This window comes from Salmo salar, chromosome ssa12 (genome assembly GCF_905237065.1).
Source record: "Salmo salar chromosome ssa12, Ssal_v3.1, whole genome shotgun sequence".
In the NCBI taxonomy this organism is placed as follows: domain Eukaryota; kingdom Metazoa; phylum Chordata; class Actinopteri; order Salmoniformes; family Salmonidae; genus Salmo; species Salmo salar.
The window spans coordinates 80,546,132-80,574,113 of NC_059453.1; the positions used below are offsets into that span (position 1 = coordinate 80,546,132).

Consider the following 27,982-nt stretch of genomic DNA (forward strand, 5'->3'; position numbering starts at 1 on the left):
TGGTTGAAGGTCAGCTCCATTAGACATAACTGTGTTATACGGTTTGCGCCCACGTGATGACAGTAAAACGACCCGAAAAAACGTTGTCGCGAAAGGTTTACACAAAAAGTTTGACATCGACAGACAGATCTTACAGGTCAACGGACACGTGGGCGGAACTACTGTGTGGAAAACTAGGGAGTTTCGTAAGCCATCAATAAAGATACATTTACACAACTGAAACGGGTTTAAGCTATATAGATAGACATACAGCTGCTTTGCCAGTCGCCCTTTGTGATTTGACAACTTGTTGTGTATTTTGTATTACGAACGCCGTGGAAATTCACCATGCAGGCTGCCAAAGGTATGTCGGATCTTTCTCACAGAACTCGCTATGATTGCAGAAGCTCGACAATGAATGTGGTTGGGCTAGTTAGTTGTAGGATGCAGGAGAATGTCGCGGGGAAACATCAACTGGAAAGATGATAGGACACAAATAGTAAATTCATAATATTACACTATTTTTGCATTATAAAACTAAACATTACATTTATATTAATTGTAATTAAATAACCTACATATAGGACTAGCTAGATGCGGTTAAGAGGTCAATGCATGGAACGCAGCCGTGGGGGACTAGGACGCGGGATTGGCGCACATTTAACAAATCTGATCCAACAAAGTGGATATTCGTCAAATCCGTCAAGATTGATGTATTGTGACATGCCCACAATGTAGTTACTAACGTCCGATTTGAATATATTTGGTTGTTTTCGCTGCATAACATTTAGAATTGGTCCCTTTTCAGGTTTAGAATAAGTGACTGCTAATGCTAGTTTCATAACTCCTGTCTGTAGTGTCGCTAGCATCCAGCAATCGGTGGTGGTAGTCTAGTTTTGAACTGTATTGCAGTTGATTGGTGACGATGGCATGAACATGTATTGGGGTTGACATCTATACAAGCAGTTTACTCCGATTTTTACATTAACATAGTGTGAAATACACATAAACAATAGCTTAAATGAATGAGGTACCCTAAGGCATTTTTCACCCACGCGTTTCGATGGCATAGCCATGGTTTTGGTCGAGTTCCATTGACTTCTTTACCACATCTCTAGGAACATACACTTATAAACCCGCCTGTTGCAGTTATTTATTGGACTCATCCTTCCTAGAGCTCTATGTCCATCTAATGGTGTAGTTATGTCATGACACAGAGCAGTCTTTGAATTGTCCAGTGGGAAAAGTACCCAACTGTCATACTTGAGTAAAAAGTCACACAGCAAAATACTACTTGAGTAAAAGTCTAAAAGTATTTGCTTTTAAATATACTTCATATCAAAAGTAAATGTAATTGCTAAAATATTCTTAAGTATCAAAAGTAAAAGTCTAAATACTTTTACATTCTTTATATGAAGCAAACCAGACGGCACAAATTAATTTTTTCTATTTTTTATTCACGGATAGCCATGGGCACGCTCCCAACACTCCAACATAATTTACAGACAAAACATTTGTGTTTAGTGAGTCTGCCAGATCAGAGGCAGTAGGGAGGACCAGGGATGTTCTCTTGATAAGTGCGTATCTATCATATGTAACATTCCATATGTTACAAGTACTTTTGGGTGTCAGGGAAAATGTATGGAGTAAAAAGTACATAATTTTCTTATGAATGTAATGGAGTAAAAGTTGTCAAATATAAATATTAAAGTACACAGATACCCCCACAAACTGACTTATGCAGTACTTTAATGTATTTTTACTTTATACCATTGGAATTCCATATTATTATTATAACGTCATTCCGTCTCTGTATCACCCCCCCCCCCCTCTCAAATTGTTCATTAGTATAATAGCCTACTGTAGTCATTAGGCGTATACTGTATAGGCTTGTGTACAGTTTTGGTCTTGTGTTCTCTGCAGTCTCTGACACCCCGATGGAATTCATGGTGGATTTCCTAAACAAAGCCAAGGAGATAGCAGATAGCAATGCCAACGTTCCAGAGGAGCTGAGGGTCAACCTACAGAAGGCCCTGGACATAGCGTGTGGTCTAGATGGCTACCTGGAGAAAATGAGCAGCCAGGAAAGTGCACCTCTCGCTGAGCTGTATCAGTGAGTAATTCTCTTGTCCGTCCCACAGACACAGTTCACACGGATGGTTTCTTATGCACATTCTTACTTAATCCCATACGGATGTGTAGGAAAACGATGGAACACAACTGGGATAAAGTATTCAAGGAGGGCAAGACTCAGTTTCGGCTTCCAAAAGAGTGCATCACTGGGCATGTGGAAGGTGAGACATCTCTATTGGGTTCAGTTGTGTGGATGCTTGGATAGAGATACATATTTAAGTAGTGCTAAATATTTTTTCTTGATGTTTCATTGGCAGGCCAGACTCTGAAAATGCTGGTTCACATGAGTAAAGCCAAGAGAATCCTAGAGATAGGCATGTTCACAGGGTATGGTGCTCTCTCAATGGCTGAAGGACTGCCCGAGGATGGTTCACTGGTTGCCTGTGAGATTGAGCAATATCTTAAAGAATTTGCTAAGCCCATATTTGACAGGTCTCCACATGGCAAGAAGATAACAGTGAAGATTGGTTCTGCCATGGATAGCTTGAAGGTGACTAGCTACATGTTGTGTAACTACATTGATTAAGTTTAGCCTGCAGTGATTACACATGTTAGTCTACTTGCTTAATAACCACGTTATATAGTTACATGCATATACAATGCAAACCAAATCACTTAAAGTAACAAAACTATTTGTAAATGTAATAAATATGAGTATAATAAATTGGCAATTATATATATATAAATATAACAGCCATTACATCTGAGTAAAAGACGATACACCGATACAGTGTATCTAGCTCATTGACAGTGAATGGTCCAGCTCTCTGATAATATTGTCTCTTTTAAAGGAACTGGCTGCAGCAGGCGAGCAGTTTGACATGGTCTTTATCGACGCAGACAAGAACAACTACATGAACTACTACAAGTTCATCCTGGACCACAACCTCCTACGACTGAGTGGTGTGATATGTGTGGATAACTCTCTGTTCAAGGCTAAGGTCTACCTAAAGGACACCGCTGATGTAAACGGGCTGGCGCTTCGAGATTTTAACCAGTTTGTGAAGAGTGATCTTCGTGTGGAGCAGGTCAGTGGCGAGACATGGCTTGTAATCTATCTAATTATTGCTGGGTGTTTATTCCTGTGTTAGTAAAGGTTTTGCTTTTTTAAGGTCATTGTCCCCCTCAGAGATGGCATCAGCATCATCCGCAGAGTACCCATGGCAACAGCATGTGCAGGCACACAGGTAACATACGACGCATCCTCAGTCAGAACCACACTTAGTGCCAGTGCTAAAAGGAAAAGAAAATGACTATCACTGTTGTCATTGACAGCTGTAGTTACTACCATGAGTCAAATGGTGACTTTACAGTACTTAAAAGCTCATACAGACTTTTCCCTTCTCAATTATAACTCACTTGTGTTTGACTTGTCTCAGAGCAAGGTAACAGACGATGAGGTTTTCCGGGGTTTGAACGGGAGGTCGATCCTGGACCGGATGCGTCTGGATGGCAGGGTGGCCTATGTGACGGGGGCAGGCCAGGGTATAGGCAGGGCGTTCGCACATGCCCTAGGAGAGGCTGGGGCCAAAGTGGCTGTGGTAGACCTGGACCAAGGGAAGGCTGAGGGCGTGGCAGAGGAGCTCACACTGAAAGGTAAGTCTTTGGCATTAGCACACACCACTATGATTGTCACAATGTTGGATTTTCATATTAACCTTCAATGTATTACCAGCAGATGGTGCTCTACTGTCAGGGAAAAGTCAAGGAAATACTGTACATCATTGTTCCCCTATTAGCGGTCCAAGATTTGAATTGTTTTGTTTTATTATTGTTGGACATGATGTAAAAATACCCCCACGCATAATAGAGAGATATACACTACACTGAGTGTACAAAACATTAGGAACACCTTCCTAATATTGAGTTTGCACCCCTCCCTTTTGCCCTCAGAACAGCCTCAATTCGTCAGGGCATAGACTCTACAAGGTGTCAAAAGCGTTCCACAGGGATGCTGGCCCATGTTGACTCCAGTGATTCCCACTGTTGTGTCAAGTTGGCTGAAACCCAGCAGCGTTGCAGTTCTTAACACAAACCGGTGCACCTGGCACCTACTACCATACCCCATTCACAGGCACTTAAGTCTTTGTCTTTCCCATTCACCCTCTGAATGGCACACGTACACAATCCATTTCTCAATTGCCCCAAGGTTTAAAAATACTTCTTTAACCTGTCTCCTTCCCTCTACACTGATTGAAGTGGATTTAACACGTGACATCAATAAGGGATCATAGCTTTCACCTGGTCAGTCTATCATGGAAAGAGCAGGTGTTGTTAATGTTTTGTACACTCAGTGTATGTGATTGTATGCAAACGTAAGCCAGGTTTGAATGCTTGTTTTAGTGAAGTATTATATCTGTTTGGGCTTCTTGCGGTCACTTTGTAGTCTGCAAATGATTTGTAATTATGTTCCGGCCCCCTGACCTTCCGCTCAAGAAACCATCGTCCTAGGCTGAATCTAGTTCATTATCCCTGTTGTATATTGTAACCTGATTATATTATATTTTCAGACAAAACTTTAATCTGCACCTCATGGCACCATATTTTGCATATGAAGACACAAAATAGTAATAATATCAATCATTTTGAACTTCAGTCTTCAAAAAGTCTAGACGTGTTGCCTATTATTGCATTTTAAACAGCCACTATTTTTTAATCCAGGGATAAATTGCATTGCGATTACTGCTGACATCAGCAAATCGTCAGATGTTGAGAGGATGATTGACAGCATTGTGTCCAAATGGGGAGCGATCCAAATAGCATGCAACAACGCAGGGATCAACGTGAACTCAGCCAGTGAAGACACCAGTCTGGAAGAGTGGGACCAAACCTTTGATGTCAACTTGAGGGGGACCTTCATGTGTTGTCAGGTGTGTGATTCCTCTACTGTATTCTGTTGTAAGCCTAGGCTACTTATAGGGGACGCCTGATCTGCACTATCGTCTAGGATTGATGTGCCCAGCTGGTAATACACTTGTGTCCCCTGTGGACCGGCTGAATGCGGTGCGAAATGGTGTTGGAAAATGTTTTATTAAGACGGTACACATTTTTCATTTTTTTTTTCTCCAACTGCCCGCCATTAAAGCTAGTTAAAGAGGAAAATTATGCCTTTGCAGCCTGACTACAGGATGCTTTATGTACGAGCCGGTACACGGGGGACACAAGTGTATTAACGGTTGGGCACATCAATCCAAGACAATAGTGCAGATCTAGAGCCCACTATTGGCAGCCTAGGTTAGAATGCTACTGTAGGCCTGTGTGATCTATTTCATTACTCAGAGGGTCATACCAGTGGCATAGGTCTGTCTGGAAAATGGGAAACATACAGTTGTTTGAGTTTATGCGTCTAACTGTTTTGGGGGGGGAATGTTTGACGTGTAAATTACACATGGAATATATGAGAGTTTGAGTTAGGGTCTTTGAGTAAGTATGAATAATAATGAAGGTGTACACATAGGGTGTCAATACTAAAAGTGTGATGAATGTTTGTAATATGTGTCCATTCCCCCTGAATTCTTGCCTCAGGCTGCAGGTCGTGTGATGCTGAAGCAAGGATATGGGAAGATAATTAACACAGCGTCCATGGCCAGTCTAATAGGTGAGTGATGATTCTATCTATCCTGTATGTTCCCTTTAGATTTCATCAACGTTTTAGAGGGAGAATGTCTTCCTTTCATCTCCATGTATGGTGAGTCAATGAAGAATGGTGAGTCAATGAAGAATAATGACCTGAGCTTTGTTGCTGCATTGATATGTCTCCTATAGTACACTGAGAAGTACAGTAATGTAATACTCATCACAGTGCTTTTGTGCACTAGAACATAATTGTATACGGTTTGTTTCTGTAACGTTGCCAAACGACTTCAATGGGCTTGGTATTCTACAGTCTTGCCATTTCAGTGTATTTTAGTGAACTTAGTGACAGAGGAAACTTGGTGACCCATTTCACAAATGCAATCTATTTTTTTTTTAAAGTATAATTGCTAATACTGCTAATCTTCACCATATAACTGTTTATTCAGGACAATGCTATAGTGATTTATCCACCCACATTATTCTCCCGCTGCAAACACAGTTAGTTGTGATTGCTGCTCATCAAGGCAGTTTTGCATCATAATAAACATCCATCTCCTGAGCTCTAGGGAGGATGTGTTAGTAAGGAAACCTGAGGTCCAACATGTAAAAGGCTTCCTGTGCAACAACCCTGCCTGCCTCTGTAAAGGTCTGTGTTTAAGCAGCAGATGCTTTTACATTTTACTAAGTGCATTGTGAAATGGGAGTTATTCCCAGCCCAGTGTAAATCCTCCTACAGGTTCCTCCAGAGAAACAGTAACACTTCATCAGCAGTATAGTCATCGCCAATAAACTGCTGTGACATATGGGCCTGAGTCCCAACTGCAGGGGCAATCTGTGAAACAGGGCCATGCTGGTAAATAGAGGATGGCAAAAAAAAAAGTGATCAATTACTCATGTTACGCACAGTCCTGCAGGAATTGACTTTATTGGTCTGGACATCTGTTATAGTATTGTCATAATGAATAATCAGAGGGGACCTGTTTTCGCCAAGTAGGATACCAAAAAGCAGCCGTGAATGTGCATTTTAATTGGACAATGACAGCTTTTTGTCCATCTGCTGAATAAAATGTGTTTTTCTCCTCCCCTGTACATTTGAAGAGAATGATGGTAGGCCACACAAAGGAAGAGCATTTTTGACATGCTAATAAACTAATATATATATTTCCCATGCTGTTTGGCTGTATTGGAGAGTAGATGTAAAGTATTTGACCTGACTAAGGAGGATAGAGAGAATCATGTCAGCGGCACGCTCATTCAGCCTGTGTACCATCTTTACTTCCTATCTGTCCTGAGGACTTGAGTATGTGTAGGCCTGTGATGAAAAGGGCTAGTTTCCCCCCACTTAGAATGGGCAATAAGTAGCAGTAGGAATGTTAGAGGGTTTTAGACTGCTCTCTTTCTCCCTCTCTAAGGATTACTGCTCCTAAGACGGAAAACATCAATGCAGGTTTATTTGAAGGATGAAGGCCTGTTTTGAACGGTATTTTGGAGCTGTATCATCAGGTCTTCAGTGAGGATTAGCACTGTTAGGCTTTTTTAGCTGTGTTTCCTGTCCTGATAAATCGGCTTTCACCTTCAGTCTGGGTGTAAGCCCTGGGCTTTGCTCCTCCTCACGTGCTCCTCCTCTCCTCCAAGGCTGGGGTCCTACCCAAGGGCCTGCACCTCCTCCTCAGCCTCCTCACTCCATCATGGAAGCATCCTCCATCCTCTTCTCTCCTCACATCAGCTCTATTCCTTTCTAAACAAACGAGGGACCGTGAATCTCCTGTCCACTCTGTCTCCCCAGGACCAGCCCCTGCCTCTCTGCAGCTGTGTCATATTTATCATCTCTGTTCCGACCGAAGCAATTTGGCAGTGAGATCAAGGGGCGACGAGGTTAACTACTAAAGTTGTATGTAACTTGGAGGCTTCCCTGTGATGATTAATCAACCAGAGGGAAATTAGCCGCTGTCCAAGCATCCCATGCAGTGTGCAGCATCTGTGATGGTCAAGGCAAACAAATGGTGTTGCCTTTGTTGCTGAAGATGGTGCGTAACTGGACATTACAAGCAATTATTCTGACATGGCTTTATCCACGGGGTCCCAAGTACCTAATGGAGGTGTTTTCATGTAGCATGCAGTAGAAACCAGGGTGCTGAGTTATGATTGAAATGAAGTAATGCATAGAATGAATAATATGCAGGGGTACTCGAGTGGCGCAGCGGTCTAAGGCACTGCATCTCAGTGCAAGAGGCGTCACTACAGTCCCTGGTTCGTATCCAGGCTGTATCACATCCGGCTGCGTCCGGGGTAGGCCGTCATTGTAAATAAGAATTTGTTCTTAACTGACTTGCCTAGTTAAATAAAGGTAAAAAATATATAATAATTACTCTCAGAGAAAGTCTACATTGTAGTGTGTGTTTCATGGTTATTAGAGGGGTAACGTTTGTCTTTTAGACATTGAGTGCAGTTTATATGGTTATTCCACATTTTGATGTGTTACAGCCTGAATTCAAAATGGATGAAATAGATTTTCCCCCACCCATCTACACACAATAACCTATAATGACAAAGTGAAAACATGTTTTTAGAAATGTAGCAAATTTAATTGAAAATGAAAACATGTACATAATTATTCACACCCCAGAGTCAGTACTTTGTAAAAGCAACTTTGATAGCGATTACACTTCGAGTCGTCTCGGGTATGTCAGTATAAACTCTACACATCTGGATTTTGGGATATTCTCCCATTCTTCCTTGCAGATTTTCTCAAGCTCTGTTAAGTTAGATGGGGAGAGCCGGTGAACAGCAATCTTCAAGTCTTAGGATTCAAACGAACTCTGTAGTTCTGTCAGAGTGGTCATTGGGTTCTTGATCACCTCCCAAGGTCCTTCTTGCCCAGTTGCTCAGTTTGATTGGATGGCCAGCTCTAGGCAGAGTCTGCGTAGTTACATGTTTTTTTAATTTCCCAATGATGGAGACCACTGTGCTTTTGGAAACTTTCAACACTAGTATTTGTTTTATACTCTTCCCCAGATATATGCCTCAACACTATTCATGGTATAGTTTCTGCTCTGACACAGATTTGTCCGTCGGACTGCCAGATGGTGAAGCGTGATTAATCACTCCTGAGAACGCATTTCCACTGCTCCAGAGTCCAATGGCAGCGAGCTTTACACCACTCTAGCCAACGCTTGGCATTTCTCATGGTGATCTTAGGCTTGTGTGCGGCTGCTCGGCCATGGAAACCCATTTCATGAAGCTCCCAACGAACAGTTCTGATGTTGCTTCCAGGGGCAGTTTGGGGCTTGGTAGTGAGACAATTTTTACGCGCTTAAGCTCTCGGCGGTACCGTTCTGAGCTTGTATGGCCTACCACTTCGCGGCTGAGCTGTTGTTGCTCCTAGACGTTTCCACTTTGCAAAAACAGCACTTACAGTTGTCCAGCCATTAGCAGCTCTAGCAAGGAAGAAATTTAACGAACTGACTTGTTGGAAAGGTGGCATTCTATGACGGTACCACGTTGAAATTCATTGAGCTCTTCAGTAAGGCTTATCTACTACCAATGTTTGTCTATGGAGATTGCATGGCGGTGTGCTTGATTTTTATACACCTGCCAGCAATGGGTGTGGCTGAAATAGCCAAATCCACTCATTTGAAGGGATGGTCACATACTTTTGTATATATAGTGTACACTGCCAACTGTGGGACATTATATAGACAGGTGTGTTCCTTTCTAAATCATGTCCAAACAATTGAATTGGCCACAGGTGGACTCCAATCAAGTTGTAGTGACATCTCAAAGATGATCAAAGGAAATTGGATGCACCTGAGCAAAATGTGGAGTGTCATAGCAAAAGGGTGTGAATACTTATGTAAATTAGATATTTTTGTATTTCATTTTCAATAAATTTGCTAACATTTCTAAAAACATGTTTTTACTTTTACATTATGGGGCATTGTGTGTCTGGGTGAGGGTAATTTGTATTTTATTTAAAAGTTTTTTATTCAGCCTGTAACACAATAAAATGTGGAATAAGTCAAGGTGTATAACAACTCTCTGAATGTATGTGTTTTAATTAGTTCAAGTTTAGTTTAAAACAAGTGATAGACAACAATACAGATTTTTTTTAAATGCAAAGACCTATGCAGGTGTAGTTGGATCAATACTACTTGACTTGATTTGTCCCCTCTGCAGTGCCCCATCCACAGAAGCAGCTTGCCTACAACACCTCAAAGGCAGGAGTGGTCAAACTGACACAGACACTTGGCACAGAGTGGATCGACAGAGGGGTCCGAGTTAACTGCATCTCACCGTAAGTTTGTGTCCCACATGTTCGTTTTATTAAATGGCCTGGTTTCAGAATAGGCCTATAGTGTCAATGGTAGATCTTATCTGTATCACCATGACACAACAGTTCACAAATATTTTTATTTATTTCAATCCTAACTTAGATTTAAGAATGTACACATACAAAATGTCCATGGATTTCAAGCCCATCTATTCTGAACAAAATTATAAATGCAACATTCAACAATTTAAACGATTTTACTGAGTTACAGTTCATATAAGGAAATCAGTCAATTTAAATAAATTAGGTCCTAATCTATGGATTTCACATAACTGGACAGGGGTGCAAACATAGGTGAGCCTTGGCAGGCATAGGCCCACCCACTTGGGAGCAAGGCCCACCCACTGGGGAGCCAGGCCCAGCCAATCAGAAGGAGTTTTTCTCTACAAAAGGTTTTATTGCAGACAGAAATACTCCTCAGTTTCATCAGCTATCCAGGTGGATGGTCTCAGATGATCCCGCAGGTAAAGAAGCCAGATGTGGAGGTCCTGGGCTGGTGTGGTTACACATGGTCTGCGGTTGTGAAGCCGGTTGGACGTACTGCCAAATTCTCTAAAACGACGTTGGAGGCAGCATATGGTAGATAAATGAACATTCAATTTTCTAGCAACATCTCTGGTGGACATTCCTGCAGTCAGCATGCCAATTGCACGCTCCCTCAAAACTTGATATATCCGTGGCATTGTGTTGTGTGACCAAACTGCACATTTTAGAGTGGCCTTTTGTCCCCAGCACCAGGTGCACCTGTGTAATGATCATGCTGTTTAATCAGCTTCTTGATATGCCACACCTGTCAGGTGGATGGATTATCTTGGCAAAGAAGAATTGCTCACTAATAGGATGTAAACAATTTTGTGACCAAAAGAGAAAAGCTTTCTGTGCGTATGGAACATTTCTGGGATCTTTTATTTCACCACATGAAACATGAAACTTTACATTTTTGTTTAGTATGTATTGCTATTTGTTGAGCTGCCAAGAACAGTAATGATGAGAAGCGGATTGAGTGTTTTCCTCCATTGTAAAAGTTCCATTTGAGAGTGAGGCACCCATTTAAGCCCTCAAACAATGTGCTCAGGCTTAATTAGATGGCGTCTTTAGGGAGGAATCAACCAAACACTTGCTCTAATTGTTATATTCAATTAGGGAATCAAATGAGCATCCTCACTCCAAGTGTCTCCACAACAATAGCACATTGTTTGTATCTAGTTGTCTGTGAAGCTGTGTGGCGGGAAGAAGAGAACAGAGGAACACTCTTCGCTGCGCTGTGTATGTGTGTGTGTTAAGTCGAGCATCCCTTAGCCCCAGCAAATCCGTCCGGTGGCTCGGCATGCAGGGCCCATCACCACACCCAGATCAAAGTGCCCACTCTCCCACCACTCTGCTTTATTTATCGCCAGCTTGTTTGCTAATTTTAATTTGCAAAGAAGCAATTCTTTCCCCCTTCTAACTGGCTGTCTCAATGGGGCACTGATTTCTTAGAAGTGACAGTCAGTAAATATGCATAAAAAAGGGACACAATTAGCGAGTGCGAGGTTGACTGCAGCCTGATTTCATTGGCAACTTTAGCCGCGCCGGTGATAAGCTGCATTATCTAGAAAATTGGCTGCGGGAAAACAGCACCTCTGATTGCCAGTAAAGGTTCCAGATAACAGGGCGCTGAAGAGAAATATAATTGAGGTGGAATATGTTAACCAGGGTGTCACATGCTTCTTGGAGCCGCTAATTTATCCAAATGTTGGAATTTGTATCAAGGCACAGCCAGGAATACTGTATGCCTAACGTGTTGGGTACGGGCTAAAGATGAGTCGACCGTGAAGCTTTTAGTTACTTTCATAATGATTGTGTGAAAAGCCTGAAGTCGTCTCACATTAGACACAGCTGTGTTGACACGTTTATCCAAATGATAAAGAGAGGAGAGAAAATCATTGGTCATGATAGATTAATGCTGACAGAAGCATTGTCTAAACATGAAAGTACCACAGTCTCAGAGGAGGAAATCAGATGAGGAAATCACTACAGTACCAACACACCTGTTTCCTTTAAATGCCACTCAAGCACTATGCCCGAGAATCAAACCAGCTAAAGCACATATCAGGCAGGAATCAGGGAGACGCAGAGAAAGTGATAATGTACAGGCTCCTGAAGGCGAATTACACCTCGGGTCCTGTCGTACCCGGTGGCGCTTCCTGCGACGTGCCAGTCATTTAACACCACGCGTCCCACTGGAAATATCATCAGAGATGTACCCTTTTTCTGAAGGGTAATTGGGTTTATTTATTATTTTATTTTGGTTACCAAAGTGGTGGCTCTGAAACGCCACACTGCTGCCACTCCTGGCTTTGATGTTTGATGTCTCTGAATTCTCTTTCCCTCCATCTCTCTCTCCCTTTTTCTTTTCAGGGGGATTGTTGACACCCCTCTCATCCACTCGGAGAGTTTGAGGCCTCTGGTGAAGCGCTGGCTGTCAGATATCCCTGCTGGACGACTGGCTCTAGTGACAGACCTGCAAGCTGCAGTGGTCTACTTGGCATCTGACGCCTCTGACTACATGACAGGGCATAACTTAGTCATAGACGGTGGGCAAAGTCTGTGGTAGAGAGAGGGAGAAGCTTAATTTTTCCCACTCTTGGTTCACTCTTGGGAATAGACAGGTGGCTGGTGGCACATTAATTAGGGAGACGGACTCATAGTCTGGAATGGAATGATATGGAACACTTGACTTCCATGTGTTTGATTTCACTCCATTCCAGCCATTATTATGAGCCGTCCTCCCCTCATCAGCCTCCTGTGGCAACCACTGTGACTGATCTCCACAGGGAGAATAGGATAACAGAGAGATTAGGTCAGAGTGATTACCTCCCTGGTTTACCATTATGTCAGATTGGAGATTATTTTACAGTTTCATACAGTAGTCTTCACATAAAATGGACATTCATTTCGACACAATTGTTCTTTTATATCCCTGTTAATTTTCTTAACAGAAATGCACACTTTGTTGCAAATCCTTTTTATGTCTTCTACATGGTGCTATCCTTTGGACATCTGTGTTTTTATACAGAAACATTTCACGCTGGAATCTGTGAGTGGCTCTTATAAACAGGTTTTGACACCATTGGCCCCATCAGAGGTATTTGTTTCATAAGTGAAAAGTACTTGAAACGGGTTCGTAGTTCAAGATTTTAATACACTGAATGCATGCTGCTTTCTACTGTGCAAGTGCAGTATGTACTGGATGTTAGATTGCAAAAGATTGGTTGGGCATAGTAGAAAGTACTGAGATGTGTATGACAAGATACTGTACGAAATACAGTCTGTTTCTAAAATTAACACTATCAAACTTAATATTGTAACTAATCCTTTCCTTATGGGGACTACATACTGAGCACATACATATGGTTTCAACGCTAACTAGACATTCTATGCATATAAATGTGTAATAACTTCCTGTTTGACAGTCTGGGATCGTTGTGTTTTTCCGGGTACCATAGCGTACCACCCTCCTTCAGCTCTTCTCTCTCTCATGGTTTTGCTGATTGGTCCCCCAAGTGGTGCTTACAATCCACATCTTAATTGCTCCCTGTACTGTTTATGTGCTGCAAAACAATGCTTAAAGGAGGTTAGCTGAGGGCACGGCCTTAGTCACTGCAATTATACCAAAGGAGTGTCCAATTAACACCATCCATGCAATGAGACCGTGCTTGTTTGTGTGAGCAACTTCTCACTATTAGTGGCCGTACTCAGATTTACATAATGGGGTCCCTTATTAACGGGGCTAGTGAGTGAGAGGATCCCATTTAGATATGGAAAGATCTGACGATCTCTGCATTTCAGTTGGATTTAATGTAGAAGACATACCAAACCTGCATGGTAGATAGACACAACTTCCTCACAGGACAATATCAGAAATGTGATTTCTGTAAGCAGTGAATGTAAGAATTTATCCAGAATGACCTAATAAACATCTTAATATAACGAGGGTAGAATATTAGTTAGGCATTTCGTCAGATGGCCACAAAGGGGCAGTCTAGAGATGGGGAGCTACAGATATTTGCCGTTCTCCACCTTTCAGTATACAGGATAATCACTGTTTGAATGTGGGGTTATCAAGAACATTATTTGCCATTATCCGAGGGTGATAACAAAGGGTCTGCTATATGTTTATGTGAAGAAATTATGATTGAAATGACATCCGCAATCCTAGTGTGCAAACAGCTGGACATGGGAATGAATCTGTGTTGAAATGTTGAACAAACACAATGTACAGTACTTTCAATTAAAATGAAACTGAAATAGTTACATTTCCAATGTATGAAAAATGTAATTACTGTATATTCATCTGTTGCTACTGCTTGCCAAGAGATGAGGTGAGTAATTGTCAAGGTTCACAGTAATTGTTATGCAGGTATCTACACAGTTTATGTTGGGAATTGTAATAACTGTTCTGAATGTAATCTACTGTCTTAATCTTAACTAAAGATAAACAATTACATGTCAGTTAACAACTTCAGTTGTAGTTTTCCATTAGTTGTACCTAAACACAGGTTGACTGGGGTCATACATACAGTAGGTGTATCATTTTGTCAATTCATTAAAGTGTAGCCTATAGTTTAAGGCATAACTATTGTAGCATCCACAGCAACATGTTAAACTCCATCCTCTGTACTGCTGTCCACAACACCTCACTTTAGTCAGGAGTTTATTCACAGCATAATTCAGTCTAAGCTGTTTTGATGTTATTATGTTTTGTATTGCTCTAAACGGTTTCAAAGCCCTTTTTGAAGATCTTGTTTTCCCTGGAAAGCACAGCCACAAGAGCCAAATCTAGTATTTTGAGCTGAAAAGGTGATCTCTCTCCAAACCTATGGCTTGCTTCATGAGGTGTAAGTGATCTTGAATACATTATTTATGACCTCCTTGTGCTGCAATTACGCTCAGGAGCGGGGCCCGCGAAAATGCCGGTGTTGTGCTAAAGAGTTCTTCAGCACTAAAGCACTTGTGCCCTCGCACTTCAAATCAACTTTGATTAATGTCCATGGTTGTCCTGGAATGCAACATTTTACAGCAGAAGCAAATCGTGAGTAGCCCTGGGTCGATGCGACAACAGGAGGAGACAACACAGAGCGGAGCACAGCCTGTATCTGGGTGAGAGAGTACGTCAGGGTTTATAGATGGCATATTAACATTTGACAACATCAATACCCTTTTATTGATGTATTTTATCATGCCTTAGCCCTAGTCTAGTGAGTGAGATATTTGAAAATGAAATGTATAGCCTTGATAAATGGAACTAAGGCTCTTACAACAGGTCTACATGACCTATTGTGTCAATGAAGTGTGGACAAAATCAATTATTTAAAATAATTGTACTTTCAACAGGTAAATAAAGGCTTTATTTCACTGATGTAAATACAATTAAATCACCTCAATCATCCTTACTGTGATCATTCTGTACTTACAAAATTAGGAAGGGTAGTGAGTAGAAAATGGGGGACCAAGTACCTTGATAGTGTTGAAAGACAATTGACACAATAAAAGCCTCTGTCAATTTTTAACAACAGTGTCAGAACTCAGTAGTATGTAAAAGGTTCAATTACTGTGATTGTTTATTTTTGACAATTTTTATTGAAAACAAATAGTGTCTTGGCAGAAAGCTATTTCTCTAGCAAGAATTTAGCTAGGACTGGGAGTGGCCTAAGTGAGGGGCCTTATTGGAGGAACCTAATGAGAGGGATATCTAACCTAAAAACTATCTGTTATTGGCAGAGAGGTTTGAAACTCTCTTTGTTATTGGCCTATTAACTTCCTGCAAAACAACGACCTTTCAGGTGGTCTTTTCAAACAGCTTTTACACTAAAACAGCATAACCATAATTTTCACAATTTCACAGTATTATTCCAACCTCATAGTGTGGGAATATAAAACACCCAGAAAATTGCGTTTTTAACTGCACTGGGCCTTTAACATGAGTTAACCACTGTCCTTCAAAGTTGATCAAACCCACGCCAGAAAGATAAAACAATGGCAACATATGTAGGGAAAGACACACAGACGCCAAGTAACCTTTCCAAACGGCAGACTGACATTTTAGGGACCTTGATTCAAACTTGGGAATAATAGTGGTTTTAATTATATGCATGTTTAAATTAGCAATTATTGATACAACCTAGTTGCACAAGCCCAGGGGATGGAAATGGCCGTCAAGACTGTTTAATTCATTTTTTAAAGCTCCTTCAAGTACATTTCATTTTCATTATACCACCACAGTTGTGTTTTCTCTGATGGTGAGGGTTGCATCAGCTCACCTGCTTGTCTCTTGCTCTAGTGTGTGTGTGTGTGTGTGTGTGTGTGTGTGTGTGTGTGTGTGTGTGTGTGTGTGTGTGTGTGTGTGTGTGTGTGTGTGTGGTCACTAGCTGTATAGCTGGTATGTAGAGCTCTGTGTGGCCTTGTTGGTCAGCTCATGTGTTATTCATTGGAGTCTAGTTGTGCTGTTGGCTGGTATCATGCTCACCTGGTGACTTCCACAATTTCATTTTAGGTGGCTGCTGTGCTGTGTATTGTGAGATGGATTTCCAGTAAATAATAAAAAGGTGAACATTTTGTCAACCTGTGTTATAATTTTGTATTATATTTGAACAGAGGTAGCAAACTAGATGCATGCACATGCTTTATTAAATACATTTTTCTGGGGAGGTACCTTTCTGCTCGTTTCTCTTATGATTTGCTTATCTCTTTCTGGTTTTTTTAATCCGCAGTAAAACTCATGAATTCATGATTTTCATTACCAATGGTGCATCAACTGAGCCAATGCTTTTCTGACCCAGCAAATTGCTGTCAAGTCCATTTGAGATTTACTTTATAAAATGATTCACATTTTTAATAATTCAACTACTGTGCCTTTATTGTTTTCTGTCATTATTGTAATGACCATAGCTAAGGTGGTTACAGTATATTTGTCCCTAACAATGGCTTCCATCAACGTAACAGTAAAATGAGTGGGTCCATTTCCAAAGCTGTTCTGTTTCGATTCAGCTACCCACTGAATTTGTTAAATGATTTGGCCAGAATATGTTATGCATCTAATACAATACTCTATTGACACTTTTTCTTCAGACAAATATCTCTTATGACATCTTAATAACAGGTGTCTAAAAACCCATTCCAATATCCATGTCCTGTGTCTGCATTACAGATGTAGAAGGTTTTTATTCAACATCAATACAGTGTGAGGGAAACAGTGAGTTCTCTAATTATAATGCTGCTAACGTGTTATTTCCTCCCCATGTGGGATTACTTTCATCTTCCCCATTTAAGATACACATTCTGTTTGGATACTCAAATTACAAACCCTCTATTAAATCTGACTGCGCAAAAGGCATTGATCATAACCCCGATAGCTCCACTCCAACTTAGATTTAATTTGCACTTCCATTAATATCTATGAAACGTCCGATTGTCGTCTTCGGCGTATTGATGGTATTGTAAGCCCTGCCTTCATATAATGTTCCCCAGCGGCTATGTGGAAATGTTACAGAGAATTAGGCCGAGGAGCAGGCTCAGTGGAACTGGCACAGCACTCAGAAATTCATTATCCTAATAAATAGAAAGAAATGAGGGATGGAGAATCTTAAGATACATTTATCTTCCCCACAAAAAGCCCTGAATCTGGCTTGAGTGGAGGATTCAAACTTATGCACTTCTCATTATTGCTGCCTGTGCACCCAAGGGTGTTCTCAAGACCCTAAGACATCTTTAAAAAAAGGCCTGGTGATTCAATAGAAAAGCAATCACTTAGCACCTCTCCATCATAAGGCTTGCTTGCTGGGGTATTTGGATACACATGGCTGCATCTTTTAAGCACCCTGGTTGATTATTACATTAATGAGCAATACGTCCTAGAAATACTTTATTAGAATAAAATGAGGTTAATTTTATTTTGCTGCGGTTGATTCGGTGACTTCCTTGGCTTACACTACAGTATCAAACTGAAAGTATTTAGTTTGATTTGTTATTTTGATGAATGAGTTCCTACCTCTGTCTTTTGTACCGTGTGTTTATCCCTGGTTGAGATCTAGACATGTTTTGTCCTTAGGGACCACACCACTGGAGCCTGAAGAGATGAATTATGCTGTCATTATGAAATCATGAAGTTACAATAACGTTTGCTGCTGTGGTGTTTACAGGTGTGTTGCTTCTCTAGAACCAGAGGAACCCCCTACAAGGAGGAATTTGGACCCCTCGGTGGATGACACTGTAGTAGTGATTATAAGTAGCAACATATCTGAAAGGCCTTTTTACATGCCTCTTGCTTCCTATAACTCTGCTTTGGCACTGCTTTGGTTGGTTTCTATGATCTATTGGCAGAATCTTCATATTTTGTTTTGTTCATTTTCAAAGGGGATTCCGCTTCTTTATGGTTCTGCCAGATTGATTCATTTGCAGGTCATTAAAAGAAAACCGTATCTTCTGAAAGCGTTGGGCTGCTCAGGTGGCGAGGCCTGTGCAGGGAGACACGTCGTAAATAAAGCCAGCTACATTTCAAATGCCATAAGTAGGGGCACCTCAGATCCTTGCATGATTGCAGATATTTAACTTATGCATGTCTAAAGGAGACCTCATTAACATTCAAGGAGCACTCATCTGTGTAGCAGGATCGTTCCATAGGCCTCATATTGAACATGTTTATTCACATTCAGCAACCTCTCTCTCTCTCACTGTCATTTGAGGCATTGAAAATGTAACTCTCATAAAGTTGTATGAGAATATGATATAATGATTGTGTGCTGTGATGGAAAACAATTGACTAAATGAGTGGTTATACTATGTTGTAACACAGGAACTCAAAGATCTGAGTGTTAAATGAATAACCATTTATTTGATTGTAGGTGAATCTTGCATGCTATATGTAATATGTTCACAGATGATCACACGAAACAATTGCCTCCACTACAATTTGACCAGTCATGTTTATTTGTAAAGAGTTTTTGATGGTTATGTCAGTAGTACCATAATCTCCTTAGACCAGGGTTTCCCAAACTCAGTCCCGGGGCCACCACTGGGTGCACATTTAGTTTTTTGCCCTAGTTCTACACAGCTGATTCAAATCCTGCCTTAGGCATACCTCAGTATCTTTGGAGCCTCTGAATCATGCATGACAGATACTCAATAATAATTGGCGTGGATTGCCTCTGACATCAGTCTGTGTCTGACAGCTGCTTTGTTCTGTGGTCAGATCTCCTATTTAACACATCAAAGAGTGTGTCTGCTTCACACACCTTATCTGACACCACATCTGACACCAAATCTGACACCAGGGACAAGCACAGCTGATTCTACTTGTCAACTAATCATCAACCCCTTGACAAGTTGAATGAGGTGTGTTTGTCTGGGGCTTCAACCAAAATGTGTACTGTTGGGGGTACTGGAGGACCGGAGTTAGGAACCACTGCTCTATAGAATACATCATAAAGGTGCATGTATTATGCTCTGTGCAAATTGGATAACCATTTAACAGCTAGCTTGTCTTCTAATGAGTATGATATACTGTACTCAAGATATGGTGGAAGACGTGATTTCAATGTACAGTAGCAGCTATACTCAAATGTTTTTATGATACATTTTTTCTTTCAGAACTGGATGACAGTATGTCTAAAACTGCTCCATGACATTTCAACTTAAAACCAAAGGCATGTGGATTCCGTAACAGTCATGAACATGACAACAAGCACATTCCCTGAGGGGAATCACAAGCCCTTTTACAGTAGGCCTGTGTAGATTTACAGGGGTTGAAAGGCGAATAGGAGTAGTTATGCCATGCTCATCAGCAGAAGCCTGGAAGATACGACGGGAGAGATCGATCTGCAGCTAATGCAATTCTCATTATTTCTTTGAATACATTCTCCAGAGGACAGGCACTTAGGAGGTACCTGGCGTTAGGACAGTGTTAGCTGTTCCTTCATAAGCCCTGGGAAGCTGCTCTCCACTGCTGACTGGAACGAGGCAAGGCAGTGCCTCTTTAATGACTCCAAGTTAAATACTGCATTTAGTGGGACGTATAAAGAGCGGGGCATGCTCTTTTTCTGTAGGCAGCATCCAGCGTTTTGATGACTCTAACAAGAACACAATAAATTGTTCCTCATTATTCAGTAATTAACTCCAATGCGCCAGGTCCCCATCCCCCTGCGCCACACTTTAAATCACCCCCTCCTCCCCCCTCCTTCTTCTGCTACACAGCTCTTTAATTTCCTCTACGCTGTGGGGACAGGAGGGGAGGGGATGGGGGCCACGGCGAGTTTGATGTCGTCCATCATCCCCTGCCATGTTTGCCGACCCCACACCCTAAACTAAACTCAACTTCCCTCCCTACCTTTCCTCCATTTCCCTTACCCACCCCTTACAGAGGTCTGGGCCCCACCTACAGTATGGGACAACACCTGGTGGAGTGTTAGGGCCCCCCAACCTGGGAAGATACCATGGGCATCAGTTATGTTCGGTGAGGGGGACTGTGATGATGATGAGATAGCAGTGTTCTTCTACTATCAGGCGATCATCACTACGCCTCCAGCCTTCATTCAGTAGTCAGTACATGAGATTTTCCCTTCCTCCTCCTGCTCTTAATTGTTAAAATGAGGCCATTAATTGGAGGCTGAGTCAAATCACCTGTCATTTCAGATGGGAATCAGCTGCTGATTGAAAGGTATCATAAAAGCCTGCCCAGGGCCTGGTTGGTACGGCTGTGCCTGCTGGGAGGGAGCTCCTTTTGTGCCTTGGCACACGCAGCCCAAAGGCCCAGAGCTCACTCTACTTTCTCTACTGTAGATTGGGCCTGTGCTCTTGAGTGACACAGATCCACACACATGGCCCAAATATAGATTCAAGAAAGGCAGTAGTGTCAGGCTCAATTCCTGGAGGATGCTGTGGGAGTGTTAGTTTCTACTGCTCCAGTGCCTCTGGCCTAATTGGGTAGGATGCACATAGCACACACATGCCATTCCTCAAAGAGTAAGGTCAAGTTCATTTAAAGGAGTAATAGGGAAATCAGACATATAAATCTAAACTGAGACAATAGCAAAGTACAATCCACAGAATGTTTTTACGTGTTCCTGTAATCATCTACAATTACTTTTCTCTGAAGCACAGCAGTTATTGAAAATAAGGATTGTGCATTCTTCAATATGGGTGTAATTTGAGATAAAAAGGAAAGGATTTTGACAGAGGAAATACAGGGCCTTATGAGAAACACATGCATCAACATTTGTGTCAGCAATGACGTATACCCACCTAACACACCCAAACAATCTTCACTTCTCCGACAGATACATTTTGCACTTCAAGGTACAGTAAGCAATACCTAAATTCACTTATAATGCTCCATTTGTTTTTAAAAATCACAGTGAAAATGTTGTCAATATTAACACAGAAAGAACATAAGAAAAACATACCTAAATTATTCCAACGGCACAGTGCTACATAAAGCCTTTGAAAGGAACACATCTCCAGGGAACACATCTCCAGGGAACACATCTCCACACGGACTGAATCTTGAGAAAGAGTACACAAGATGCTGACAAACCCGCAGTTTGAAATTAAAAAAACGACTAAACACATTATGTTAATATTTAATGTTGCTGTTCCTCAGGAGGCCACTCTGAGTTGCATTAGGGCTGTGTGAGAGGGTCTGAGGGGAGGTTGTATTAGGGCTGTGTGAGAGGGTCTGAGGGGAGGTTGTATTAGGGCTGTGTGAGAGGGTCTGAGGGGAGGTTGTATTAGGGCTGTGTGAGAGGGTCTGAGAGGGAGGTTGTATTAGGGCTGTGTGAGAGGGTCTGAGGGGAGGTTGTATTAGGGCTGTGTGAGAGGGTCTGAGGGGAGGTTGTATTAGGGCTGTGTGAGAGGGTCTGAGGGGAGGTTGTATTAGGGCTGTGTGAGAGGGTCTGAGGGGAGGTTGTATTAGGGCTGTGTGAGAGGGTCTGAGGGGAGGTTGTATTAGGGGCTGTGTGAGAGGGTCTGAGGGGAGGTTGTATTAGGGCTGTGTGAGAGGGTCTGAGGGGAGGTTGTATTAGGGCTGTGTGAGAGGGTCTGAGGGGAGGTTGTATTAGGGCTGTGTGAGAGGGTCTGAGGGGAGATGGTATTACGGCTGTGTGAGAGGGTCTGAGGGGAGGTTGTATTAGGGCTGTTTGAGAGGGTCTGAGGGGAGGTTGTATTAGGGCTGTGTGAGAGGGTCTGAGGGGAGGTTGTATTAGGGCTGTGTGAGAGTGTCTGAGGGGAGGTTGTATTAGGGCTGTGTGAGAGGGTCTGAGGGGAGGTTGTATTAGGGCTGTGTGAGAGGGTCTGAGGGGAGGTTGTATTAGGGCTGTGTGAGAGGGTCTGAGGGGAGGTTGTATTAGGGCTGTGTGAGAGGGTCTGGGTGGTTGTATTAGGGCTGTTTGAGAGGGTCTGAGGGGAGGTTGTATTAGGGCTGTGTGAGAGGGTCTGAGGGGAGGTTGTATTAGGGCTGTTTGAGAGGGTCTGAGGGGAGGTTGTATTAGGGCTGTTTGAGAGGGTCTGAGGGGAGGTTGTATTAGGGCTGTGTGAGAGGGTCTGAGGGGAGGTTGTATTAGGGCTGTGTGAGAGGGTCTGAGGGGAGGTTGTATTAGGGCTGTGTGAGAGGGTCTGAGGGGAGGTTGTATTAGGGCTGTGTGAGAGGGTCTGAGGGGAGGTTGTATTAGGGCTGTGTGAGAGGGTCTGAGGGGAGGTTGTATTAGGGCTGTGTGAGAGGGTCTGAGGGGAGGTTGTATTAGGGCTGTGTGAGAGGGTCTGAGGGGAGGTTGTATTAGGGCTGTGTGAGAGGGTCTGGGGGAGGTTGTATTAGGGCTGTTTGAGAGGGTCTGAGGGGAGGTTGTATTAGGGCTGTGTGAGAGGGTCTGAGGGGAGGTTGTATTAGGGCTGTGTGCTCTGGAGGAAGAGCCTGCATCACACTAATAAAGCGATTGGGGCCTCAAACTCCAAAGAAAAACTCACATCCGATTAGAGAGCAGAGATGCATGTCAACATGCCAGCTAACACAACAGATAATAAGATAAACTTTAGTTAATGCAAGTCTAGCATCACTAAACACAATAATGGAGAATTATCCCAGCACAACATTATACAACCACAATAACAAAGCCGATGTTAAAAGATTAGACTCTTTGCACACGTGTTTTGAGTTCAGCTGTGAACAGTGGTGAGACGTGCAAGATAATGGGTCAACACTATTCTGTGAGCAGCCATTTAACCGCATGCATGTGGTACAGTACAAAGCAATGACAGCCACTTGACCTCCTCCTCTCCTCCTGGACTGAGCTGGGACATCTAGCTGGGACATCCTGTGAACCGGGGAACTAAAGGACAGGCCATTTGGATGTGATTAAAATGCATTGGAGATCCTAAAACCCATGCTGCTCCCCAAGCTATCAGGTAATTTGAAAGAGTTCCAGCGAGTTTAAGACAGGCAGATGTTTTCAGTTTAAGCCAAGCATCTGTTTATGCAGACACACTTTATGTTTAAAAAACCCACAACGGACCTTCAATAGATTTTATGGTGCAGTATTAGCTGGAGTAGTCAGCTTTGTAATTGTGCCGCTGCAGTTAATAAGCAAATTGGTCACAAGCAGCGTTCCCATTCTGCACAAAATACTTACTATACATGGTCATTAGGTGTCTGCATACAGTGTTACTGTTTGTTCTACTGTACTGCGGTCTAGGCAGGAGTGTCACCAATTTAATTTTAGCATACTGTGGTTAAGTCCTCTTAAAACGTCAAGATCCAGTTTTCATACAATAGTTAGCCTAACGTTCACAATCAAAAGCTTTCGTGTTTTTTCACAAATACTCTCCATATGCATTTTCATATAAACCGGTATAACTTTCTAACTCTTAGCAAACAATACAACAGCATTACATGAGCTCAGTGTCTCAGACAACTGGGCTGAGACTTTCTTCTTGTTTGTACAACAGGATTACACTGTTGGTCCTCACATCTGATAACAGAAAAGAAATGTTTAGCGAGTAGAGAAACATAATAACCCTCGGTGTCCATGGTGATGAAGAGTAGACGGGCCCTGTCTGTCTGACCTCCCAGAGGAACATAATAACCCTCGGTGTGCATGGTGATGAAGAGTAGACGGGCCCTGTCTGCCTGACCTCCCAGAGGAACATAATAACCCACGGTGTCCATGGTGATGAAGAGTAGACGGGCCCTGTCTGCCTGACCTCCCAGAGAAACATAATAACCCTCGGTGTCCATGGTGATGAAGAGTAGACGGGCCCTGTCTGCCTGACCTCCCAGAGAAACAGATGATGCATTACTTCATGCTGCTCTTGCTGTGTACTTTACCTAGAGAGAGTGACATACCCACCAATACTCCAGTGTCCATGTCCTATTATATGACAAGGACCCATTTCAGATTGAAGTGATCCAAACAGTCAGCCGCCACTTGAGAGGACCATCTTCACGAACAGAGTTCGATGGGAACTACACGGACGAGTGTCCTAGACATGTCCTAGACATGCCATCTCCAACTGTTTCTGTGGTAACAATGACACTACATTGAAATAGACCTGTGAACATGAAAGCCTTTAAGATTTTTTTGTATTTCAGAAAAAAAGAAAAAGGAACTGACATGCAGAAGCTGGGGTGTCTGTTGGTGTACAACACTTCAGGGGTTGAATCCACAACACTCAGAGCAGGCATTGTCCACTGTGTACCTCACTGTTCTCTGCAGTTAGGACCTCAGCACATAGGCTTAGATTTGCTAACACATACAATACTACACATGCAACAAGCTAGGTCAATGTCGTGCTGATACAAGGTAACTAGTAAAGGTCATGGTTTGACCCGTCTAAAGGTCATGGTTTGACCCCTCTACCATCCTTCAGTGAATGCAAGTCCATGATGAAAAGGATTATTTATTTTGTTCATAGAGGTTGAGGAGCAGCCATTCTCTCTTAACTGCAAGGTTAAAGCCTTGTAAATTCCCAGTTCAACATCAGTCCCCATGTTAGCAGTATATTCTTAGGCCTATTTGTTGAACATATGCTGTGCCATGACTGCAGGTTCGCCCTAGCTTAGCCTCCTTGTTCTTCAGCCCATAACGTTAAGGATAGCTAGCGATAACATATCTCAGAAAGCTCCATAGCCAGCTCCAGAAACTCACCTGTCTCTTGACAGGAGTCAAACAGGCCACAGTCAAAGTCAAAGTTACAGTTGCAGTCATTGCTAGGTATGGCCTCCACTGAGGAGGAGTACTGTCTGTAGGAAGGGCAGCAGCAATAGGTGGCTTCGTCACAGGAGTTTGGCAACATGAGGAACAGATCGTAGAACCTACAGAAGAGGCAGTTCAGGACAATCCCTGCACAGTCAGCTGAGAGGAAGAGGGAAAGACATGGGAGAACATTAGGAGCAATCAGATTCTAGTACAACATTAAACTATACATAGATAATGCTGAACCCTTTAACTTTATAAGTTGTTCATTTTTATTTAATTAATAACTGAAATTAGGACATACTATGAATGTATTAAAATGTTGATTTAAGGACATTATATTCCCAAAAATGTGACAGGAAAATGTTATCTCCTAAAAAACAATTTCAGCCTAGACAACCCATAACTGTGACCCATTTAAAAGTCTGTGCTGTAGTAAATGCTTCCAACAGCCAGCCCCTATACCTTGGGATTTGTCTTCAGGACATAGATCGACTGTGCTCCTAAAAGACCTGCATGCTGTCAGTCCTCACTTATTGTTTTGAACATTTTAAAAGCTTCCACGCTCTCCCTGGGCTTTCCTTTACACATGCATAATTTAGCAAATCACCTCTCACTCCCTTACAGGGAGAAAACTGAGGAAGCTGTTTGGAGACGTAATCAATTACCATCAGCCTCTATGGGTCTTTCACTAGGAACATTCTAAAGTTGCACCGTGGCTGCTCTGAAACAACGTGCTGTGGGTCTTCCCAGCACCCTTGGCAAAAATGCTACCCCCTGGGTGCCATTTAACATGAGGTCACTGGACTAAAATGATGACCATGAAGAGACAGCAATAATGTGGGTTGTTGCTGAGAAATGCATTGGGAGTTGGTCTTTATAACTGTTAATAACTATTAATATAAACAGCTTTGCAACACACAAGTGCAGTATAACTAGCTATGCAACATATGCCAGGCTATTTGGATAAGTGTCCAAATACATTCTATAAACAAACAAAAAAAAGGCAAACTTTCATAATCTATCCCATACACCAACATCTCTACAACTATGTAGTGAAACATCATTTTGAATCAATTGCTTAATAAATATGTATCTAATCAGTGCATTGCAATTTTCCTGATCTATGTTTTAAATAATTCAAGTACATATGCAATCAATTGTGTTGCTTCATTAAGTGACAAGTTTTTACATTATAGGATTTTCTTCTACTGTCGTTTCTGTATCTGAATTATTCACACATTTTAATAATGTATAATAAAAATGCATTTAAACATGCTTACAGCAGAGTAAAATATGAAGCTAGTAATAGGTCGCATTTTAAATTCTTACTAAGTAGTGGGTTACAAACATCAACCAGTAGTCTGTGGCTTGACCATACAGGATGTGAATTGAGTATACAGCTTTGTCTTGAGCTGCTGCACATCCTATTGCTAATGTCCTGACTACCTGTTTCTAGAAGACAATTGCCATGAAACAGAGACCAGTGTTAGGGGAACTTTGTCTTTGTCACTTGGACTGTGGAGTGTATTATAACGTTGTAATTGTTCAATCATGAGGCTGGTGTGAATGCAACTTGTGTGACTTACCTCCTGTGTCAGTCTGATGAGAGGAGGTGGAAAGAGAGTCTGATGAGGAGGAGTTCCTGCTGTACTTGTTCACAGTGAAAAGAGAAGTGGAGCTGTCCTTCTCCCTGGGCCGCTGAGGATCATGGGAGGCCTGGCCTGTGTCAGCCTTCCCTGGATCTGGCTCGTTCTCTGGAATGATGCTCAGCTTCCGGACACTGACTGGGGCCTCACTAAGAACCTCCCCTATCAAACAGGAAATAATATATTCTGAGTATCCACACAAATGAGTATTAATTCCACCCACGCGCATGCACACACACACACAACTCTGTGGGGGGGACATAATATAAATTGTTATTTTTCAATTTCAGAATGTGGGGGGGGGACATGTCCCCCCCGTCCCCAGTGAAAGTTGCGCCCCTGTCCGTTTCCATAAAAATAAACTGTCATTCCCAAAATACTTAACAGGGAAGCAGGATACACTGAAAAACAATGTAGCTATCCAGTGGGGGAAATTATTGATTGAAAACTCTTATGAAGAGTTTAGATTGAATAACCTCCCGTGAACTTGACAACTGTCCATTCCCCAGTACAGAATAACATGTAGGCTTGGTTTTAAACTATCCTCTATTGCAGCATAGTTTCCACAGTGATGAAACCAGACATGCACGTCCAGCTGTTAGGGGCTTTAGCAGGTACCACTCTACAGTTTGGTACCACTCTACAGTTTGGTACCAGTCTACAGTTTGGTTCCACTCTACAGTTTGGTTCCACTCTACAGTTTGGTTCCACTCTACAGTTTGGTTCCACTCTACAGTTTGGTACCACTCTATCTTGTGATAGAGATATGTGGTGGTCTAGGTAATTCAGTATAATTTCAGTACCTTGTAGTGTGCAAACTAGGATCACCTTCATGAATCCCCGAGCTGACAAGGTAAAAATCTGTCGTATTGCCCCTGAGCAAGGCAGTTAGCCCATTGTTCCCCAGGTGCCGTTCGACGTGGATGTCGATTATGGCAGCCCCCCGCACCTCTCTGATTCAGAGGCGGAGACACATTTCACTTGAAGGCATTCAGTTGTACAACTGACTAGGTATCCCCCTTTCCCTTTCCCATTATGGGGTTGAACACTATTAGTGCTAACATTACTTCGAACTTTGCTGTATGTCTATATTTTCC

At 42.2% G+C, this 27,982-nt stretch overlaps 2 protein-coding genes across 2 annotated transcripts; one reads left to right on the forward strand and one right to left on the reverse strand.

The window, feature by feature from the left end:
* Window positions 1-76: 76 nt before the first annotated feature.
* Window positions 77-14,310, forward strand: zgc:113054 (uncharacterized). Its single transcript, XM_014133190.2, has 11 exons — window positions 77-343; window positions 1,903-2,092; window positions 2,182-2,273; window positions 2,370-2,602; window positions 2,904-3,140; window positions 3,225-3,299; window positions 3,492-3,708; window positions 4,774-4,982; window positions 5,638-5,710; window positions 9,865-9,982; window positions 12,419-14,310. The coding sequence occupies exons 1-11, from the start codon at window positions 328-330 to the stop codon at window positions 12,612-12,614; spliced, it is 1,656 nt and encodes a 551-aa protein (XP_013988665.1). The 5' UTR covers window positions 77-327; the 3' UTR covers window positions 12,615-14,310.
* An 8,459-nt stretch (window positions 14,311-22,769) lies between these two features.
* Window positions 22,770-27,719, reverse strand: mdfic2 (MyoD family inhibitor domain containing 2). Its single transcript, XM_045692138.1, has 3 exons — window positions 27,689-27,719; window positions 26,826-27,047; window positions 22,770-25,395 (listed from the first exon to the last, which is right to left on the reverse strand). The coding sequence occupies exons 1-3, from the start codon at window positions 27,717-27,719 to the stop codon at window positions 25,139-25,141; spliced, it is 510 nt and encodes a 169-aa protein (XP_045548094.1). The 3' UTR covers window positions 22,770-25,138.
* Between the last annotated feature and the right edge of the window lie 263 nt (window positions 27,720-27,982).

Bases quoted from the DNA above. Each gene is read 5' to 3' on its own strand.
- mdfic2 (XM_045692138.1), bottom strand. From the start codon at position 27,719: ATGAAGGTGATCCTAGTTTGCACACTACAAG. The intron at 27,048-27,688 runs GTACTGAAATTA...CCTGTTTGATAG, and splicing joins CCTAGTTTGCACACTACAAG to GGGAGGTTCTTAGTGAGGCC. The intron at 25,396-26,825 runs GTAAGTCACACA...TCTTCCTCTCAG, and splicing joins TCATCAGACTGACACAGGAG to CTGACTGTGCAGGGATTGTC.
- zgc:113054 (XM_014133190.2), top strand. The intron at 2,603-2,903 runs GTGACTAGCTAC...TCTCTTTTAAAG, and splicing joins CTGCCATGGATAGCTTGAAG to GAACTGGCTGCAGCAGGCGA. The intron at 3,709-4,773 runs GTAAGTCTTTGG...TTTTTAATCCAG, and splicing joins AGAGGAGCTCACACTGAAAG to GGATAAATTGCATTGCGATT.